Below are 17,470 nucleotides of genomic sequence, written 5' to 3' on the forward strand. Positions count from 1 at the left end.
GTTCTAGGGATATTGTATATGCGTGCTGCTTTGGTAATTGACAGCTTTTTTTCCTGCTTCTGGATAGCTTGGATAGCAAGCAAGATACGACCTTCTTGTTCTATCAAATTCTGACGATTTTGAGAGCGAATTGGTGGCATGGTGGTTGGTTGAAGAAGACAGGTCTAACTAATTAACGCATTTTGGTTGGGTCGGCTCGCCCGACCGGGACGGCTCGCTCAGTGGTGAAATACGTTATACATCACATATGCTTAGTCACCACATACCACTCTTCCCCACTACAATAGCTACACATAAGCCAGGCATACGCTGCTTGATTGGGCTTGACGAGAGCTCGAGTGCCATTCGTTGAATCAGATTTCGATGCAGCCGACCCTACAGCTAACTTGGTGCTCTTGTAAGATATCGCATCTGGAAAAATTGGGAGGAAGCATTGTCATTTCAAACACTGCTCTTTGAATTGACTATGGACTGTCTCGCAATAAATATTTGGAGTACTGTACGTATCGTCTTGGTAGACACATATGCCGATTTGAACTCAAGTAAATTGTCTCAAGCTATGGGCAATGAAACTGTATGAAACAGCTCCAAGTCAGATTATGAGCTCGTAAGGCTTGGATTGATATCGCGAAGAATGTAAAGGCTCGCGGCCGCTTTTATTTGTGCGAGATTCAGTGACTTTGTGAAAAGGAATTTCCTCATTCGCGTCCACCATTGGTATGCCCTAAGTATACTCTGGTTTAGCCGCAAAGACTAGTGATGTCATCGGGCACATAGGGGGTCAGGATGTCGATGAGGCTCGAGAGAGAAAGCCACTCAAGAGTCCCGTGGATGGTCTGAACAGGCTGTCCGCTATACAGAACACGAGCGTAGAGGTCTTTCTCCTTATCCTCAGTTTCCCTGAAAACAATTAGCAATGTATCAAGAAAAAAAATAACCTACTTCCAGAGAAGTGCTTACCAGATCTCAAAAGCAATGTTCGAAGCCATAGCAGGCCAACGGAGGGCGTTGATTCCCAGGGCACCCAGGATAGGGCCGATATCGCCGTCGTGAATGAAGATGTGAGAGTAATCAAGGCTAGAACTGCCATCCAGGACAGCCTGTAAGCGAGTAATGATCTCAGAGATGAAGAGACCCTCAACGACCTGGATATACTTCTTGACGTACGCGTTGGTACGCCAGTAGTAGTTCCACTCCCAGTCACCAGCACGAAAGACCTCCTCAGCCATCTCCATACTGACACAGGCCGAGGCATTAGAGGTACTACAAGGCAGGTCATAGCCGTTGCAAAGACGAGCCTGAAAGTTATCAGAGAAGTGGTCAAAGGTATTCTGCCACGAGCTAGAGGTAGCGCCGAGCATAGAGCCAAGCTTGGAGCGTAGATCAGCGGTAACGGTCAAGTGCTCTTTCCATTCGCTGGTCGCCTCGAGTTCATCGAGAGTAGTGTCGATTGCGTTGCAAGAGTATCCCTCGTTCACGGTGTCAACCGAGGACACCATCTGGTGCAATGGGAGAGCACCATTATACTTGGGCCAGACACCACGAAGAACAGCACCAGCGGAGCCCTGGGTAAGAGCAGATTCGCTAGAGCGGAACCAGACGCGGCTGTTGGGCTCATCGGGAATAAGGCCAAGTTTCTTGCCGTAAACGGCCCATAGGTCTTTACCATGCTGGAAGCCGTCTTGGATACCGCCGATGGTGATCTGCGGGTACTGACAGGTGCCATTTACACCAGGAGTGAAGGGGTTAGTCGGATCCTGATACGTCTGAGCGTACATAGGAATGGGCTGAACTCCGCTATTGGAGCTAGGTCCGGCAAAAAGGTACGGGCGGACATTGTCACACTCGTACGCTTGGTTCTGCGGGCATCGCTTAGCTCAATTCAACTATTCAGATTGGATCTCCTTACCTCGCCACCGGGCAGAATGTTGTATGGAGAGCGACGCTGGTGGCGCTGTAGGTACTCAAGGTAGACAAGCTTTCCTTTCAAGGAGCCCTTCGCGATTGGCTCGGGCAGCTCATACTCCTTGGTTCGGGGGTGGGGCATCGAGCAGTAGTCATAGGTACCGTAAGGGGTGCCCTCGGTTGGACCACTGATAGAAGCCTTGTAGATACCGCCATAAGTTCCAATGGAGCTATTGGAAATATAGGAAGTATCATTGAGAGTCGGCGGGTAGAAAGTGTCCAAGGGGCTTAGACCAAGGGCGGGGCCGATAGCCCCAAGAACAACAGCGGCATGAGCACCACGCATGATATATTCAGGAATTGAAGAGAAAAGATACCACAAATCTGCCCATTCAAACATCACTGCGCGAGAGGTTCAATATAAAGATGTCGGAATTGGAGCTCGGCTAATCCCTGTCCGGGATCCCCACTTTCTTTGCAGCCAATCGGCACGTCGGCATCACTCCACGTGGGGGGTGAGACTCTTTCAGGGACGCGCCATTGCAGAGTAATGGGACCATCATGAAGCCATCGTGAAGCACGTTGAGCACTAATACAGCCGACAAGAAATATGGCGTGGAAGTTTTGGATGTCCACCAAAAACTAGTGGAGACGTGACGCCTTGAGTGCAAACAATAATTATACATCTCTACCGCTGCCACGTTTCTTCACAGGCTTCGGAACGCAGATTGGGGGCGTTGTTTATAACTCCCATCTGGCCAACTAAGAGTTCTTCCCTCTCCTCAACTTTTCATCCGAAGATTTTTATCTATGCTCACTCCCCTGCTTTCCCTGGCCATGTTGGCCACGTGGGCCTCGCCAGTCATTTCGTCTTCTCTGGAATCTTTCGCTCTGGAGAGGTTGCTTGCCGATGCGACCCCTATATTTGGCAACTACGTGAAAGAAACAGAAGACAAGGCGGAATGGATGAAAAATCACCATGATGAGACGCAGCTTGTCCACATGAACATTCCGGGCACCCACGACAGCGCGACATGGAACTACAGCCAGGCAACTCGGGCCTCTCTTCTAGGCATCACCGATCTCAATCAGGTGACTGTTCCGGTGCCTGAGACTTTCCGCTGTCAGGATCTGTCCTTGGTCGGCATGCTGAATAAGGGTATCCGGGCATTTGACTTGCGTTACGCGTTTGATCCCACTAACACGACAATCGTCTTCTACCACTCGGAGGCTCTGCTGTCTGAAATTGCTACTCTGGATGATGTACTTTTTGGATTCTACAAGTGGCTGGATGACCACCCGTCGGAAACTTTATTCCTATCTCTCCAGTACGAAGGCTCAACAGCAAAATACGCGTCCAATGACGCGTCACTCCAGCTCAAACTGTTCAACACGCTGACCTCCCCGGTTGCGCGTAAGTACTTTGTTCAGAAAAAGAACGAACTTGGAACTCTGGGTGAAGGGCGCGGAAAAATAACCTTGATGCGTCGTTTCGACCTTGACCAATTGGCAGACTCCTATACGGCCGCGATGCCAGGGCTTCACTTCTCGCCAAGCCTGTGGACCGACAATGACCCCAATATCGCCCTCACATACAACGAGAAAATTAATTTGACCGCCTATATTGAAGACTATTACGAGCCTACCACACCCGCTGGATCTACGGCGGCCGAAAACATACAGTGGAAGTACAATGCTACCACCAGTCATATTGTCAAGGCGACAATGGAACACCCCGACAGTCTCTTCTGGACTTGGACATCCAGCGAGAACACCGATAACGTACCCCCTGTTTGGCCGGAGATCATGGCTGTTGGAAACGGTACTTTGACTCCCAGGGGAGGCGTTAATCAGCGCCTTGTTCCTTTCTTGAAGGAGCAGAAGGGGAAGCGAGTTGGAATTGTCATGTTTGATTACTTCGATTTCCCATCTGATCTTATCGATGAGTTCTTGAGTCTATGAATAGCTTAGCTTGAGCATGTTGACGGTGGGAAGCGGCTAGCACTCAAATATTTTGGAAATTACATATTTTTAATCTCATACATGTAAGGTTCACAAGTACCAGGATTTTAGATCAATCTAGCCAAAATCTGCCATAGTATATTTAGTCCTCCAAGCCGTGTTTCATATGCATCGTGCATAATGATAGAGTCTGAGAATTTTCGGAATTGGTGATAGGGTCAGGGTGACATTAGTATCACTGGAGGTCTGCGGTACTATACTAGCAGTAAGGACTGATTCCCCGTGAAGTAATTATTTTAGCCATATGACTCTTGAATATTTCTACCGTTTACCAAGTTCCCTGCATTCTGATCATCTCATCTGATTTGACATTCGTAACGTTTGGTCAAGGTGGGAGCCAATCACGGTCGGAACGGTCGGATTGATTGTGGGGGTTTTAGTCTTCGAACATGATAGCGATTGCCAAGAGTTATGACGAATGAAAGAGCTTAAGGTGAAACATTCAAACATATAAAAGCATAATGTTGAAACATTTTTCGAGATAAATATCAGCCTGGACGTAGAACAGGCTGCGTGGGTCAAATAACTGGCCCTCAATCTAGTCCAAAGGTTGCTTGACCGGGCACAAGTTTCAACAATTTTCAGACCAGCAACCAGATAGGAATGCACATGGTGTTGGGTATGAGTTCATTTGGACGGTTGAACTTGAATATTGCTTTGAATACATCAATCACTACTGGAACTTTTGATAATCCTACTGTGGTGAGACCAGTCTCTTTGTTTTCAACCCTCATTTACCATGGATTCTAGGAACCAAGGGGAACATTCAAAAGCAGGGCAGGTAATCGATTCCAGATACGTTAGTAGCTGAGGCCATCTGCAAACAATCAAGGACGGACTCTGGGTCCCGCGTCGCTACTGTCGGAAAGTTTACCTTGGGGAACTTCTTACGAAGGATGCGTGCAGCTTACGTCAACGGGTGGTAAATTCTCTGGATTATGGAATACGGAGACTGAATCTACTATATCATGGCACCTAAGTCACGTGTGTGCATAAAAGACCTGGTGCTAAAGCTGAATTGGTTGTTATGGGGACTGATTATGATATGAGTCATGTTTGAAGATATACAAATTCTCACTGATTGTTGACTTCCCTCCTCTTATCAGTACAAATAGTGTTCTTTTGACCTTATCAGATTCAATCCGTGGAAGGTAAAGCCCCGTTAGCACGGCCATGTGGTATCTATATGCAAATGAAGGGCATTTATATTCCTGTCAGGCGACACTTGATATTTTAAAACATGCTATTCTTGTTACAACTGTGAGATATTCTCCATTAGCTGAGGCTTAAGTTGTGTGAGCCCTCATTATGGATAAGGGGTCTTTTACTAGGTAAATGCTGACATGAGTTGTGTCTATATGTACTTCATTTAATATTACTCGAAAATTTTGAATATTTGATTCAGAAACATTATTACCATTCAAGACGATCATCGCACACAAGATCGACATCAAAACTCTGTTTTCCTTCCCAAACTTTGAGGCCCGAGTTGCAAGTGGCAATGATATTCCGTAAGTCACTGATCATGCCACCAGGTCCGCTAGCAAAGACTTTGGTTGGACCCTCCACCGTATTCTCTAGGAAATTGTTGATCAAGTTCAATAGATCCGGATGTTTGCCACCTGTCTGTGGTCCTCCACCTAGTTTCTCCACTGGTGTAGGTTCTTCGCAGTCACAGCATGTTGGGGGAAAAGAGGATTTTGAAGCGCTATTGACCTTTTCGTCCATGTCCGAACAGGATAAATTGCAGGTTGTATGGTCAACGACTGAAGAGGACACGCTGCTAGCATCCCTGGTTGCGAAAATTTTGATTTGGAGATTCAAACGTTTTCGGACTTTTCGCAAAACATCCAGTTCTGAACTAATCCAGGCAGTATCTGAAGTATGGCGAATAGCCCAGATCAATTCAATCTTCCGGCCTGGTGATAATGGCTGTCGTGCAAGCTCAAGCAGCACAGGGAGGACGTATGTAATGCCAGTGCCGCCAGCTATGCATATGATGTTGGTCTTTAGCGAAAGTCCTTTAGTGATATCATCGCCATATGCGCCTGTGAAAATGATGGGGGTAGCAGAGTTGCCCTTTGCAGCAAGCAATGCGACTTTTTTCGTTTCTCCACTTTTTGCCCGAAGAAGGTATGAGTGTCTTACTTTCCCCTTTTCCACGATTGGCGCGTTGAGGGGGGTAAAGGGATGGGATTGCCAGATACTGCATTGCGTAAAACACAAGTAATAATGCTGACCAATGGCCCATGGATCTTGTTCGTTTTCTAAATCCAACCGAATCACATCACCGTGCTCCTGATCTGGAAACCGGGTCATAGCTGCTTCCGCAGCCTGTAAAGCGAATATCCCCGGGTGATCTGGGCGATGGTGCAAGATTGCGGTGCGAACGAGACGAGCACCTCGATCTAAGAACCAGAAGATCAAAGACGGTAGGAGAAAGCACTTCAATTGCTTCCAGTGGCCCCAGCATGCACCAATATAGACCATTGCGAGGACATAGTGAAGCTTGCGAAAGGTCTCGTATCCGGTGAATCTGATACCCCATGGTGTGCTCAGCACGAAGAGGAGAAGAAGCAAAAACATGGCCACAATGCCCCAGACCATGTATGTCTGTGTAATCCACTCAATACCTGTAGATGGTTGTGGCTGGTATAATCTCAGCTCAACGATACACCAGCCAATAGTGTGAAGGGAGCTCTGCACAAAAATGATATAACCAAGCCAACGGTGCATGAAATTAAAACTCTGATATGGCAGGCCCGTGATGAGTGACAGAAAGGACTCTCGACTACTCAACATCACGGATAGTGGGGTTAGAGCAAATGCAAAAACGCCAACGCGATCCGCCCATGGGCCAATGCTGCTGCGGGTCTGATAAAGGCCAGGTACAGGCGAGACGGGAGTGATCCACGTGTTGTAGGAAATACCAACGAAGCTGAAAATCAAAAGGTAGCCTGCCAAAAGAGTGACAATGAGGACCTGAAGCCTTGTTGTTCGTCCAAAGATCACATGGGCTGCATCAGGCAGGAGATATTTGCGGGAGAATGATGCAAGGGTATGTTGGACTCGGCGAAGTCCACGTAAATCATCAGTACCCGTGTTTGAATAGGTAGCCGGCTTAGCGATTTGGTGAATCAGCGCCCAGATCAGGAGGACACCACCAATTGCGCACCACAGAATGCCTGTGTATAGCATCCCCCGGTCATGGGATGCATAAACGACGTCCAGATAAGCACAAGAGCCAGCATCGTTGGTGCATGGCAGGGCTCGATCCGCATAACCCCAATGTGGCTCTAATGTGGTGGCAGCGCTATAGTTTTGAATGTGACGAGCATTAAGCTTCGCGAAAGACATGGTGTCGCGGAGAAGTACCGTTTCGTGCGAAATACACGCCTGCAATTGGCGAAAGTTGAACCTCACTTCTGAGTGTACCAGGACCAACCAAAAGAGTATGGACCATTCACTTATTCGAAAATGCGAACTCTGCAGTTGTATTGGACATGGCGGTTGTTTATGCGATCTTTTGCCCCGGGAGACGGAGAGTTCTTGTAGGGAATCACTTTTGGTGAAATTTGGCACACAAACATGGCCATCAAGTCAATGAGGCCATTTGAGCAAATTTGCAAAACGCCCTGGCGGTTTCCTGAGGCAAAGTGCTCCACTTAGTCTACGCTTCAAACATTGGCAAATTACCAGAATTGCTATAAGGTCACAAGCATATCTTCCACGTCGCGCCATTCACATTTACAAAGTACTCTATCCTTCCTTCCCTTCGCATCGCTTTGTCGAATACACATCATGGACATGAGTTCAAGTGACAGCACCGAGTGCAAGATCTCGGTAAGTGCCAAGGCGAATTTCTTGGCCCGAGTGATTCGCTTATCAATCCCAGATGTTGTTCAACTTTCACACAATAGACGCCTGTTTCCTGTCGGCTGGGTGGCAGATCCAGAATAATGGAATGTTCGCTGCAACCTGTATTGGGGTGATTCTGCTCGTCATTTTGGTCGAATTTTGTCGTCGCATGAGCCGCGAGTATGACAACTTCTTAACCCGCCAGTTCCAGCGCCAAGCCGCACACGCCATTGCCAAGACTCCCGAATCCACCACGTTCACCATTTCATTCCGGGCGACACCGGTACAACAATTGACTCGTGCTATCATCCACGCGGTGACATTTGGCGGTGCCTATATTACTATGCTCCTGGCCATGTACTTTAATGTTTACGTGATCATATGCATATTTATCGGAGCAGGACTCGGCAAGTTCTTCTGTGATTGGATGGTGGTTACGGTTGGCGTTGATGATGTGCATGCAGCGCCGCAGATGCAAGAAACAACCATCTGCTGCGATTGACGGGTATAATGGCAATAAAGGGCATGATTCTCGCTTTTGGTGAAATTTTAAACACTTCCTACATTTTTTGGATAGCAATTCGCTCTTCGATCCTCGGCCGGCTAATCAGTGTCGCGTTCTCTCTTTCGTTCCCCGGTTCTCGCTATTCAGTTCGTGCCAAATATTGTCTCGTATCAAGCAAGCGATGATGCTTGAGTGATACAGTATGGTTGCACCTTCTAATCATCTCGATGTCAATGACGATACCCCTAATGTCAATCTGGCGTTGCAATATCTTCTCGAATCTTCTGGACTCCCTCGGCTTCATCTACAGTTTCCATATCTACATTGAGGATCTTCATGCCCGCTTGACTATTAGTAGATCTCTCAAGCAATACCAAAATGGCCAGTCTACCTGTGAAAACTCAGCAATGTTGCAAAACACCACCGTATAAGTGTTCTCAAAAGCTCGGCTAACACCACAGCATCTAGAAATCACCCTTCAGGATTGGGGCTTCTCTTCATACCTATTTCCGAATAATCGGTATATTCTCAATGTAGACGCACAATTGTAATCCTGGCGCCGTCGGTGATAAACCCCCGGAAGGCCTGCGGGAAAGCGAGATCCTAGCAAACGACAATCCTGACTTTACCCGAAGGTGATAAGTGCAGTATGCCGAGTTTCATTCTTGAACGGTTTCATGTAAGGCTTTCCGAGATGCCAAAGATTTCTCTTCTCGTATTTGCTGTAGATGTCCCAGTGGCTGTCAGTAAAATAAATGGCACTGACCATTGTCTTGACATAGTTTAGTTCAGCGAGAGAGCCTGACACCACATATATTTTGCTTTTATTAGCTAAGATGCAGTATTTATTAAGGTACTTTATCAATTGATGCACTGTTTCAAATAGCAGAATCGAAATTAGCAAAGTCGGGGTACAAATAGCAATTATTTTATAAATCTCATCTACTAGGTGCTAACTCTGTTATTCTACATTCTAGACCAAATGTAGATCATAGTAACCTCTTGGTGAGACTTCTGGTTATACTGCTGTTTTTTAATAATGCTGATAATTTATGAGAACTGGGCTCGAGCAAGAGATTTTGTGAATTTGGTAATCACCGCCTTCTACACTCCTCTGATTTTGAGCTTGCCCGTTAAAATGATACGAACATTCTGTTTGGCGTTTCATGACTACATTACTGATCGTAAATCAGAATTTGCATTGGCCCAGTAGTATGGAAACCTTCGAGGGCCTCCTAGGCATCACTTACCCCGAGCTTATTGATCAATACGCCGTGCTCTGTGCCTCAATTGACATAGATACAATTATACTGATTCCATTGGGGCTGGAATTGAGCCGCGAATCTGTTTAGATCTTTGACGGCGCTTTGTGTCTTTATTACCACAGTCTGGCAGGCTGTTTTACGAGACTTCGGGAATAAATTATCACTAACAATACCGTGGAGGGTGTGCCGTGGATTTTGCCGTGTATTGGATCCGGCGTTTATGGCTTCAGCACGGCATTGCTTCTCCTGAATTCGTTATTTTTCTGATATAGTCCTACTCGAAGGTCAGTTTCCTATATGACTACATGTCGAAATCAAGTTTTGTGCTGACAATCATGAGATCATCGGAAATGCGTTGGTAAGTGTGAATTTGCCCAGTACATGTTCGTCATCATTATTATTTATGAATTGGGCTCGCTGATTTAGAACTGTGGCTAGAGAGCACTTTCATCTTGACTAGATACCTTGCATTCCTGATTCATCTTCTATTCATTCCGGTGATCTGGTTAGGGAAGCAGTGGCGAATCGCTTGTAAAGAGAGATATGAAAAGATGGTTGCACAGCTTACTGGGGAGTAAACTTAAAGCTTTCTCTCTGTCGATAGCATTGTATAGATCAATTTGGAAAGTTATGTTGATATCATGCTCACCAAGCGCATTGAAGAATGTATGATTGAAAGCGAATGGATAATAGAAACAATGGTATCATACATTTTGTGACAATACCTGTACCCGTGATCTCCGTAACTCCGAATCCTCCGGATCCGCATGGGTCGTCGGCCGAGGATTTGATTGGCAAATAATTCGATTGTTCTCGTCAAGCCAGACTTGCCTTCCTCATCCTTCCTCAAACTGCCGACACAACAACCTCACAACCAGATACAATGGATGAATCCCCACAATCCACGATCGTTCCTGCAGGCGAAGAGAGAACAGATGATTGGTCAGACACTATTGACCCGATAGAACGCCGAAGACGCCAAAATCGAATTAATCAGCGGGCCCACCGTACGTTCACCAACACTGCACTGCACAACACAACCCAAAGTTAACCCAACACAGGAAGGCGCCAGCGCATCCAAGCTAAAGATAAAGACATCCATCCTAAAAGTCTGGTGGCTTCTTACCCAACACCCCCATCATCAATCCACTCAGACATCCCATTCGGTCAGGAAATCAAGGCGCGGAGATGCATATCGCCTCACACACGAGACCTACTCCTTGACCAATTCGCAAAAGCGGCCTACCAAAGCTATATACTCGGTTCTCCTGCTCCGGATCACCTGTTGACGCTCTCGAAACTCAACGTGTTCCGTGCATTCGGACACAATATGCGATTAATCGGGACGGACTTGGATGAGATGAACGATGACGCAATCTCAGTCTTCAATACAATCCTACCTTCTCCACCTCCCGAAATAGGGGGATCGTCGCCAGACCAATCTATGGTGAACGATTTGCCTGTTAGTCTCCAACCGACTAAAGTCCAACGAACGATTCCTCATCACCCTTGGCTGGATTTCTTCCCTATACCCAAGATGCGGGATAACCTGATTCAAGCGGGAGATGAGTGGAACGACGAGGAATTGTGCTTGGAAATTATGGGATTCTGGACTAATGCTTCGTCAGAAGATGTGGGACTTCTAGTATGGGGTGATCCCTGGGACGTCAGGAATTGGGAACTCACGGAGGCGTTTTTGAAGAAGTGGCAGTGGGTCGTAAGGGGGTGTCCGGAGTTGATGAATTCCACGAATGCTTGGCGGGCGAAACGGGGAGAAAAATTAATTTTTCGATATGTTTAGATTAGGTTCATGACAATAACGAAGAAATGTATATCCTTGGAATGTGTACTGGCGATAGCACTAAGAAAGGCTTCACAGGAGATATCATCGAGATATGAACCAATGATATCAGCGGAGATCCACTTTTTGAGTCTGAAATGTTATTTGCAGACTGTACCGTGCTTACTGAGACTGTATTTGGTAATAATTCAAAGTTTTCACTCGTATGGGCCCTGATGATACTGAATGTCCTTTCCGGATCATAGGTGCAATTTTTGCAATTTCGTAATGGCCTTATTCGTGGTAAAAATTATCGAAGCCCCGAAATCCATCTATCTCGTCTACAATTTATACCCGAAGTCTTAAGTAACATGCTCCTTCTCCTCTTCCTTTGGAATCCGCACCCAAATCAAAGTGATAAGAGCAGCAACAACCTCGGCCGCCAATGCAAACCACCAGACAGCTCGAAGCCCCTCCAAATCAATGCTACCAGATGCATCCCTGGCAACTTTATTCCCAATAGCATCTCCAACAGCCGTCATAACAGCATTACTCAAGTTCTGCATCGTGACAAGCAGACTACCAGCACTTCCTTGGTAGGAACGACGCACATTACTCGTTATGTAGATAGATGCGGCCGCAAATGATAGATCAGGTCCAAAAGTGACGAGCGCAATGCCCGGAAAGGAAAGCGGCCAATAACTTGTACCAGCGTTTTGTGGGAGGAAGAAGGCTGGACCCAGTGCAAAGGCGATCATGGCGGTGAAATAGATATAATGGCCCGGGACGATGTGAAGAGTCTTGCTCACCACCCACGTTGCAAGTACCCCAACGATAGCATTCGGGAGGAGATAGAGGGCGCAGGTAAGTGGACTGTGTCCCTGGATTCGAAGCAAAAACTGAATAGCGTAGAATTGCCAGCAGCCAGAGAAAGCACCGTATCCTAGGAAATAGGCGATCATGAGTGGTGTAAATCCCTTCGTCTTCCATAGTCGATTGGGGACTAAGGGGCGTTCGACCCAGCATTCGACGAAGAAAAAGCCAATTAATAGGAGGATCCCTATTATCACCAGTGCGTATGTGTATGGGGACCACTCGACGACGGCTCCTTGTGTAAGGCCGAAAAGCAGGCAAACGCAGCCCGTGACAGCAACTCCTGCTCCAAGGAAGTCGAAGTGCCGAATTGAAGGAGCCTCTGTGCCTGCAATATCGGCCATCGGACGAAGAGGTGGAATGACCATGTAGGCGGCTACCAAACACATTCCCGATATGATCGCATTGGATCCGAAAATCCAATATAGGCAGGATTTGAACGCTCCACCCTGGATTCCACCTAGCCAGAAACCAAATGGTGAGGTGGCGGACATTGCGGAGAAAACTTTGTTCTTCCGCAGACCGGGCTTATAAATTCGACCAAGAATGCTCATTGATCCGGAGACCAGCACTCCGATCGCAAGACCCTGCATTGCGCGGACAATGTAGAAGAGAATCACCTTCTCCGGACTGATCGACCAAACGCCAACGATATTCCAAATGGTCAACCAGGCGAACGCACCGACCATGATCATCCTCGGGGGGGGTCAGGTCAGTTAACGAACCAGAGATAATCACTGAAAGACTCAATGGAAGCGTATAGGCACCCAGCAGCCATGGAAGCTCACTATTGGTGATTCCCAATGCGCGCCTAAGGGCGATCTGGTTCACCGTGATATCACCAAGCAAGAAAGCGAAAAACATCAATCCAGCTGAGCAGACGAACACAAATATCAGCTCGGAGGTTAGATTGCCTAGTTCAGGTGGGACGCCCTGATGTTTCTGAAGAGCCGGTGATCCGGCTTCTTCTGCCAGACCGGGCATGTGCTTAATTGAGCGGCGGGACTGCACGACGCCGAGGTCGAGATGCCCTTCTTGCTCTGGCATGCTCGACATTGTCCGAGACAAATTCTCCAGTGCTTCACCCATATGAGAGTTCCCGCGGGGTCTAGTGGGGACCGTGTGCAACTCGACATTTTGAGTATGCTCAGAATTCCTTCTGGTAGAATCCATGGTGGAGAGTGAGAGCATGGAATTGGCTCTTGTGTTCGCAGCAGTAGATCCCAGGTCATCATATTGAGTGTAGACACCCGTTTTGGAGTCTCCACCTGCATCCACGGTTGGTGCCATAGTTGCGATGAGGAACTCAGGCGAATCCGGGGGTTCTGCGTATTTATGGCAAGTTCATTGATCGTGTTTCAGGAATAAGGAATCGGGAACCCGCTTTCATTCTAAAAAGACAAGTAAATGATAGAAAGAAATGAAAGCTAAAACGGTAAAGAAAACTGTCAGGCTGGGTGTTCATTGGGTGCAAGTGGAGCCAAACCGCCACGACAGATTTTTAATTCGGAAAACAGTCTCCGTTCAGCTCTTATCATTACTAGATCGCGTAAAAGAGATATTTAGGCAAAATAGAAGCATAATTTTTCTCGCTTGACTCATGCATGCATGAAGCTACGCGTAAGTGATAAGCTATACTAGATCCAATCAAATTGATCCCCCAAATACTGATGAGCACGGGCATCACCAGAGCGAGCATGACCTTCGAAGTTCTCCGCACGTGCAGAGCGACCACACAGACGACCAAGCTCGCCACTTTCCTGCTCGGAGGTGACTTCTTGGTACGTAACGGTTTTCAGGTACTTGCCAACCCACAGACCGCCCGTGTACCTGGCGGCACCTCGAGTGGGGAGGACGTGGTTGGTTCCGATGCACTTATCACCGTATGATACGCAGGTCTTCTCACCCAGGAACAATGCTCCATAGTTCGACATCTTTCCCAGAGCCTCGCGCGGGGTCTGGGTGAGGATTTGGACGTGCTCGTATGCGTACTCATCTGCGAGCTTGTATGCCTCATCTAGGTTGTCTACAACAAGGACCTCGCCGAGACGATCCCAGGACACAGCTGCGATGTCGGCTGTGGGGAGAATCTTTAGCAGACGATCGACTTCTGCGATGGTCTTCTCGCCGACTGCCTTGGAGTTGGTTATCAGGACGGCCGGGGAATCAGGGCCGTGCTCGGCTTGAGAGAGGAGATCGGTGGCTAGAATGAATGGATCGGCGTGCTCGTCACCGACGATCAGGATCTCGGTTGGCCCAGCTGGAAGGTCGATGCCGATTTCCTCGCCGAAAAGCTGGCGCTTGGCTTCGGCGACGAAAGCGTTCCCGGGTCCAGCGATGAAATCCACCTTCTTCATTGTCTCGGTTCCGATGGCCATCGATGCGACGGCCTGGACGCCCCCCAAGACATAAATATCATCCGCGCCTGCGAAGAACATTGCAGCAATTGTGTTGGCAGGTATCTTTCCAGCGATTGGAGGCGTGCACGCAGTGACATGGGGGACTCCGGCGCATTTTGCAGTGAGGATAGTCATATGGGCTGAGGCGAGGAGGGGATAGCGACCACCGGGGATATAACTGCCCATCATTAGCATGGCTAATCTCACTGGGATCCGTGGTACTCACGCTCCAACGGAGTTTATTGGGACATTCTTGTGGCCCAGATACACGCCAGGTCGGATCTCCATCTCCAAATCCTTAATGCAGGCCCGTTGAGCCAGTGCAAATGTTCGAACATTCTCCTGCACCTTCTTGATATCATCGATGATCTGTTGCGGCACAGTGGAGATGATCGACTGGATGTCTTTCTGTGAAAGCTTGAAGCTAGCGGGACTCCATTTGTCAAACTTCTCTGAATACTTTCTCACACCTTGGTCACCGGTTGCACGGATGTCATCAATGACACTCCGCACGATTGCAGTCGTGTCCACCTTGGGTGCGGAGGCAGATGCCGACCCATTTCGTTGCTTAAGCTTGAGGGCCATGGTGAGTACAGTTCATGTCTTTTGGTCTTCTTCTGCTCTTTCCACTTTTATAATGAATCCCAAACGCGACTCGTGACGCGCCTGAAGCTTGTCGCAATCGGCCTCGGTACCGATTCCGATCCATTCGAACCCCGCATATTCGGATGAGCGTGGAGACCACGCCTCGGTATGTGGGGGGCCTGGTTTGTTCTGCGACCCGAATTGCTTCACAAACATAAAAAAGCAGAACTCCGATGTGATTCGGACATCTGTCCGACCCTTTCGCCGTGTGGATTTATATCGGGCTGATGTAAGTGCCCTATAAATTTAGCCACCGCCACATCCATCTTCAGCATGATTCCCACCATTGACCCAAGCTCCTGTCACACCATCTGTATTGCAATAGTCCCTTTTGTAGGTAACATCCTTACAGATACATACGATCGTTCAATTCCGCTTCCTGTCTCATTCGTTCATGAAATGAAAGATTCCGAATTGGTTGCCCAAAGCCACGCCGCACTACTCCGTCGATGAGGAGCATTGCAAGAAAATCATTCTAATCAAATTTTTGCATATAACAGCCATAACGTAAATTTGTTCTTTTAGTTGTTCGCTGTTCATTACACCGAATCCCTTCCCCGCATTCTCTTTCCTTATGTCTCATGTCGATCACGCACATTAAATTTCCACAAATAGAGTAGCTATTAATCTACTGTGAAGAACAAGTCTTATTTAAACCAAATGGCGTGTCTGGGCTCATTGGAGGCCACGAGCATCCTATCATGTATCTTCCACGAGTTCTACTCCAATTTCTAGCAGCAACGGGGATCTCCCTGGCTGCTGCACTGCCAAGAGAATCTCCCAAGGTCTGCACTGTACCCGCAGCAGGCTCTACGAGTATAGACGACACGCCCGCTATTCTAGACGCCTTCAGTAAATGTGGACGTGGCGGAAAAATCATATTCACAAACACAACCTACCACATCCAGAGTGTGATGAATACGACTGGACTACAAGACTGCGAAGTCGATCTTCAGGGCACGCTCCTGGTAAGTCTTGGCATGAATCACAGTCGAACTAGACCTTGAGTATCTTATGTTTTGATCGTGTGCAGTGGAGCACAAATATTTCATACTGGCTTAACAACTCCTTGCCAGTCGGATACCAGAATCAAAGTACCGCGTGGGTAATCGGAGGCAAGAATCTTCGTTTCTATGGACATGGATATGGGACTCTGGACGGGAACGGACAAGCATGGTATGATTTCGTCGGCTCCGTATCTAATTATCCACGTCGGCCGCATGCTATGACTGTATCGGCCATGGATTCGATCTTTGACGGGTTGCGGTTTGTTCGGAGTCAGATGTGGTAAGATACACGCTGAGCAGTCCAGTCAATTCTGATACTGAGAGCCTCACTAGGACACTCTCCATAATCCACTCCCAACGAACATCCTTTACAAATATTTACGTCAATAATACTGGAGAAAGCGGGACAGCCCACAACACTGATGGCGCAGACACAATCTACAGTTCAGATATCACATTCCGAAACTGGGAAGTCATCAACGGAGACGACAGTATAAGTCTCAAGGCTAATTCAACTAATATCCTGATCGAGGATTGTACTTTTTACAATGGTCTCGGGGTCGCCATTGGGAGTATTGGACAGTATAAGGACGTCTATGAGACTGTCCAGCGGGTTATGGTCAGGAACATCACGTATGATAATACGCTGCATGCTGCTTATGTGAAGACTTGGACTGGAGAGCAGGTTGGGTATCCGCCTAATGGGGGTGGCGGGGGGCTGGGTCGTAAGTGAACTGATCAAAAAGGATGAACAAGACGAGTGCTAATTGTCTATAGATGCCTCCGATATGATATTTGAGGATCTCTCTGCTACGGGGCTGCGGGGTCCGGCTTTTGCAATCTCACAGTGTACGACCTTTTCCGGTGCTTCAGGGAATTGCACGTCATCAAAGTTTCAATTGCTGGATATTGTTTTGAAGGACATTGTGGGGACTTCGTCGAGTGGTGAGGTGGCTACTTTGCAATGTTCTGCTGTAGAGCCATGTGAGAATATTACAATTGCTGGTGCTGATCTGACATTCAACAATAATACTCAGGTTGATGAGTATCTATGTGGAAATGTTGAGGGAACATTTGGGTTTGATTGCACCGGAGAAGTATGTGTGGGCAGTAGTGCTACAGGTGGTTGTTAATGGCAGATGAATGCCAGGAGATACAAGAGTCCCGATTTGAAGAATATACTTGATATCTTGGAGACTTTTCAATCATAA

General features: G+C 47.6%; 8 protein-coding genes across 8 annotated transcripts; 4 read left to right on the forward strand and 4 right to left on the reverse strand.

The window, feature by feature from the left end:
- Positions 1-740: 740 nt before the first annotated feature.
- On the reverse strand, positions 741-2,251 carry N7484_005381 (uncharacterized protein; the record flags this gene model as incomplete). The annotated part of the gene is made up of 3 exons (XM_057115800.1): positions 741-900; positions 961-1,859; positions 1,910-2,251. The coding sequence occupies 3 exons, from the start codon at positions 2,249-2,251 to the stop codon at positions 741-743; spliced, it is 1,401 nt and encodes a 466-aa protein (XP_056971683.1).
- Positions 2,252-2,742: 491 nt separating this feature from the next.
- N7484_005382 (phosphatidylinositol-specific phospholipase C) lies at positions 2,743-3,867 on the forward strand (the record flags this gene model as incomplete). Its single annotated transcript, XM_057115801.1, has 1 exon — positions 2,743-3,867. One exon carries the CDS (start codon positions 2,743-2,745, stop codon positions 3,865-3,867), a length of 1,125 nt encoding a protein of 374 aa, XP_056971684.1.
- A 1,473-nt stretch (positions 3,868-5,340) lies between these two features.
- On the reverse strand, positions 5,341-7,284 carry N7484_005383 (ferric reductase family protein; the record flags this gene model as incomplete). Its single annotated transcript, XM_057115802.1, has 1 exon — positions 5,341-7,284. The coding sequence occupies one exon, from the start codon at positions 7,282-7,284 to the stop codon at positions 5,341-5,343; it is 1,944 nt and encodes a 647-aa protein (XP_056971685.1).
- Positions 7,285-7,728: 444 nt separating this feature from the next.
- Positions 7,729-8,287, forward strand: N7484_005384 (copper transporter family protein; the record flags this gene model as incomplete). The annotated part of the gene is made up of 2 exons (XM_057115803.1): positions 7,729-7,770; positions 7,823-8,287. 2 exons carry the CDS (start codon positions 7,729-7,731, stop codon positions 8,285-8,287), a joined length of 507 nt encoding a protein of 168 aa, XP_056971686.1.
- Positions 8,288-10,438: 2,151 nt separating this feature from the next.
- Positions 10,439-11,356, forward strand: N7484_005385 (DUF3425 domain-containing protein; the record flags this gene model as incomplete). Its single annotated transcript, XM_057115804.1, has 2 exons — positions 10,439-10,562; positions 10,617-11,356. 2 exons carry the CDS (start codon positions 10,439-10,441, stop codon positions 11,354-11,356), a joined length of 864 nt encoding a protein of 287 aa, XP_056971687.1.
- Positions 11,357-11,697: 341 nt separating this feature from the next.
- On the reverse strand, positions 11,698-13,498 carry N7484_005386 (uncharacterized protein; the record flags this gene model as incomplete). Its single annotated transcript, XM_057115805.1, has 2 exons — positions 11,698-12,838; positions 12,891-13,498. The coding sequence occupies 2 exons, from the start codon at positions 13,496-13,498 to the stop codon at positions 11,698-11,700; spliced, it is 1,749 nt and encodes a 582-aa protein (XP_056971688.1).
- A 347-nt stretch (positions 13,499-13,845) lies between these two features.
- N7484_005387 (histidinol dehydrogenase family protein) lies at positions 13,846-15,192 on the reverse strand (the record flags this gene model as incomplete). Its single annotated transcript, XM_057115806.1, has 2 exons — positions 13,846-14,785; positions 14,834-15,192. The coding sequence occupies 2 exons, from the start codon at positions 15,190-15,192 to the stop codon at positions 13,846-13,848; spliced, it is 1,299 nt and encodes a 432-aa protein (XP_056971689.1).
- Positions 15,193-15,953: 761 nt separating this feature from the next.
- N7484_005388 (putative exo-polygalacturonase) lies at positions 15,954-17,392 on the forward strand (the record flags this gene model as incomplete). The annotated part of the gene is made up of 4 exons (XM_057115807.1): positions 15,954-16,220; positions 16,286-16,539; positions 16,593-16,984; positions 17,037-17,392. The coding sequence occupies 4 exons, from the start codon at positions 15,954-15,956 to the stop codon at positions 17,390-17,392; spliced, it is 1,269 nt and encodes a 422-aa protein (XP_056971690.1).
- Between the last annotated feature and the right edge of the window lie 78 nt (positions 17,393-17,470).

This window comes from Penicillium longicatenatum (assembly GCF_028827895.1).
Source record: "Penicillium longicatenatum strain IBT 33135 chromosome Unknown contig_3_segment0_segment0, whole genome shotgun sequence".
Classification (NCBI taxonomy): Eukaryota; Fungi; Ascomycota; class Eurotiomycetes; order Eurotiales; family Aspergillaceae; genus Penicillium; species Penicillium longicatenatum.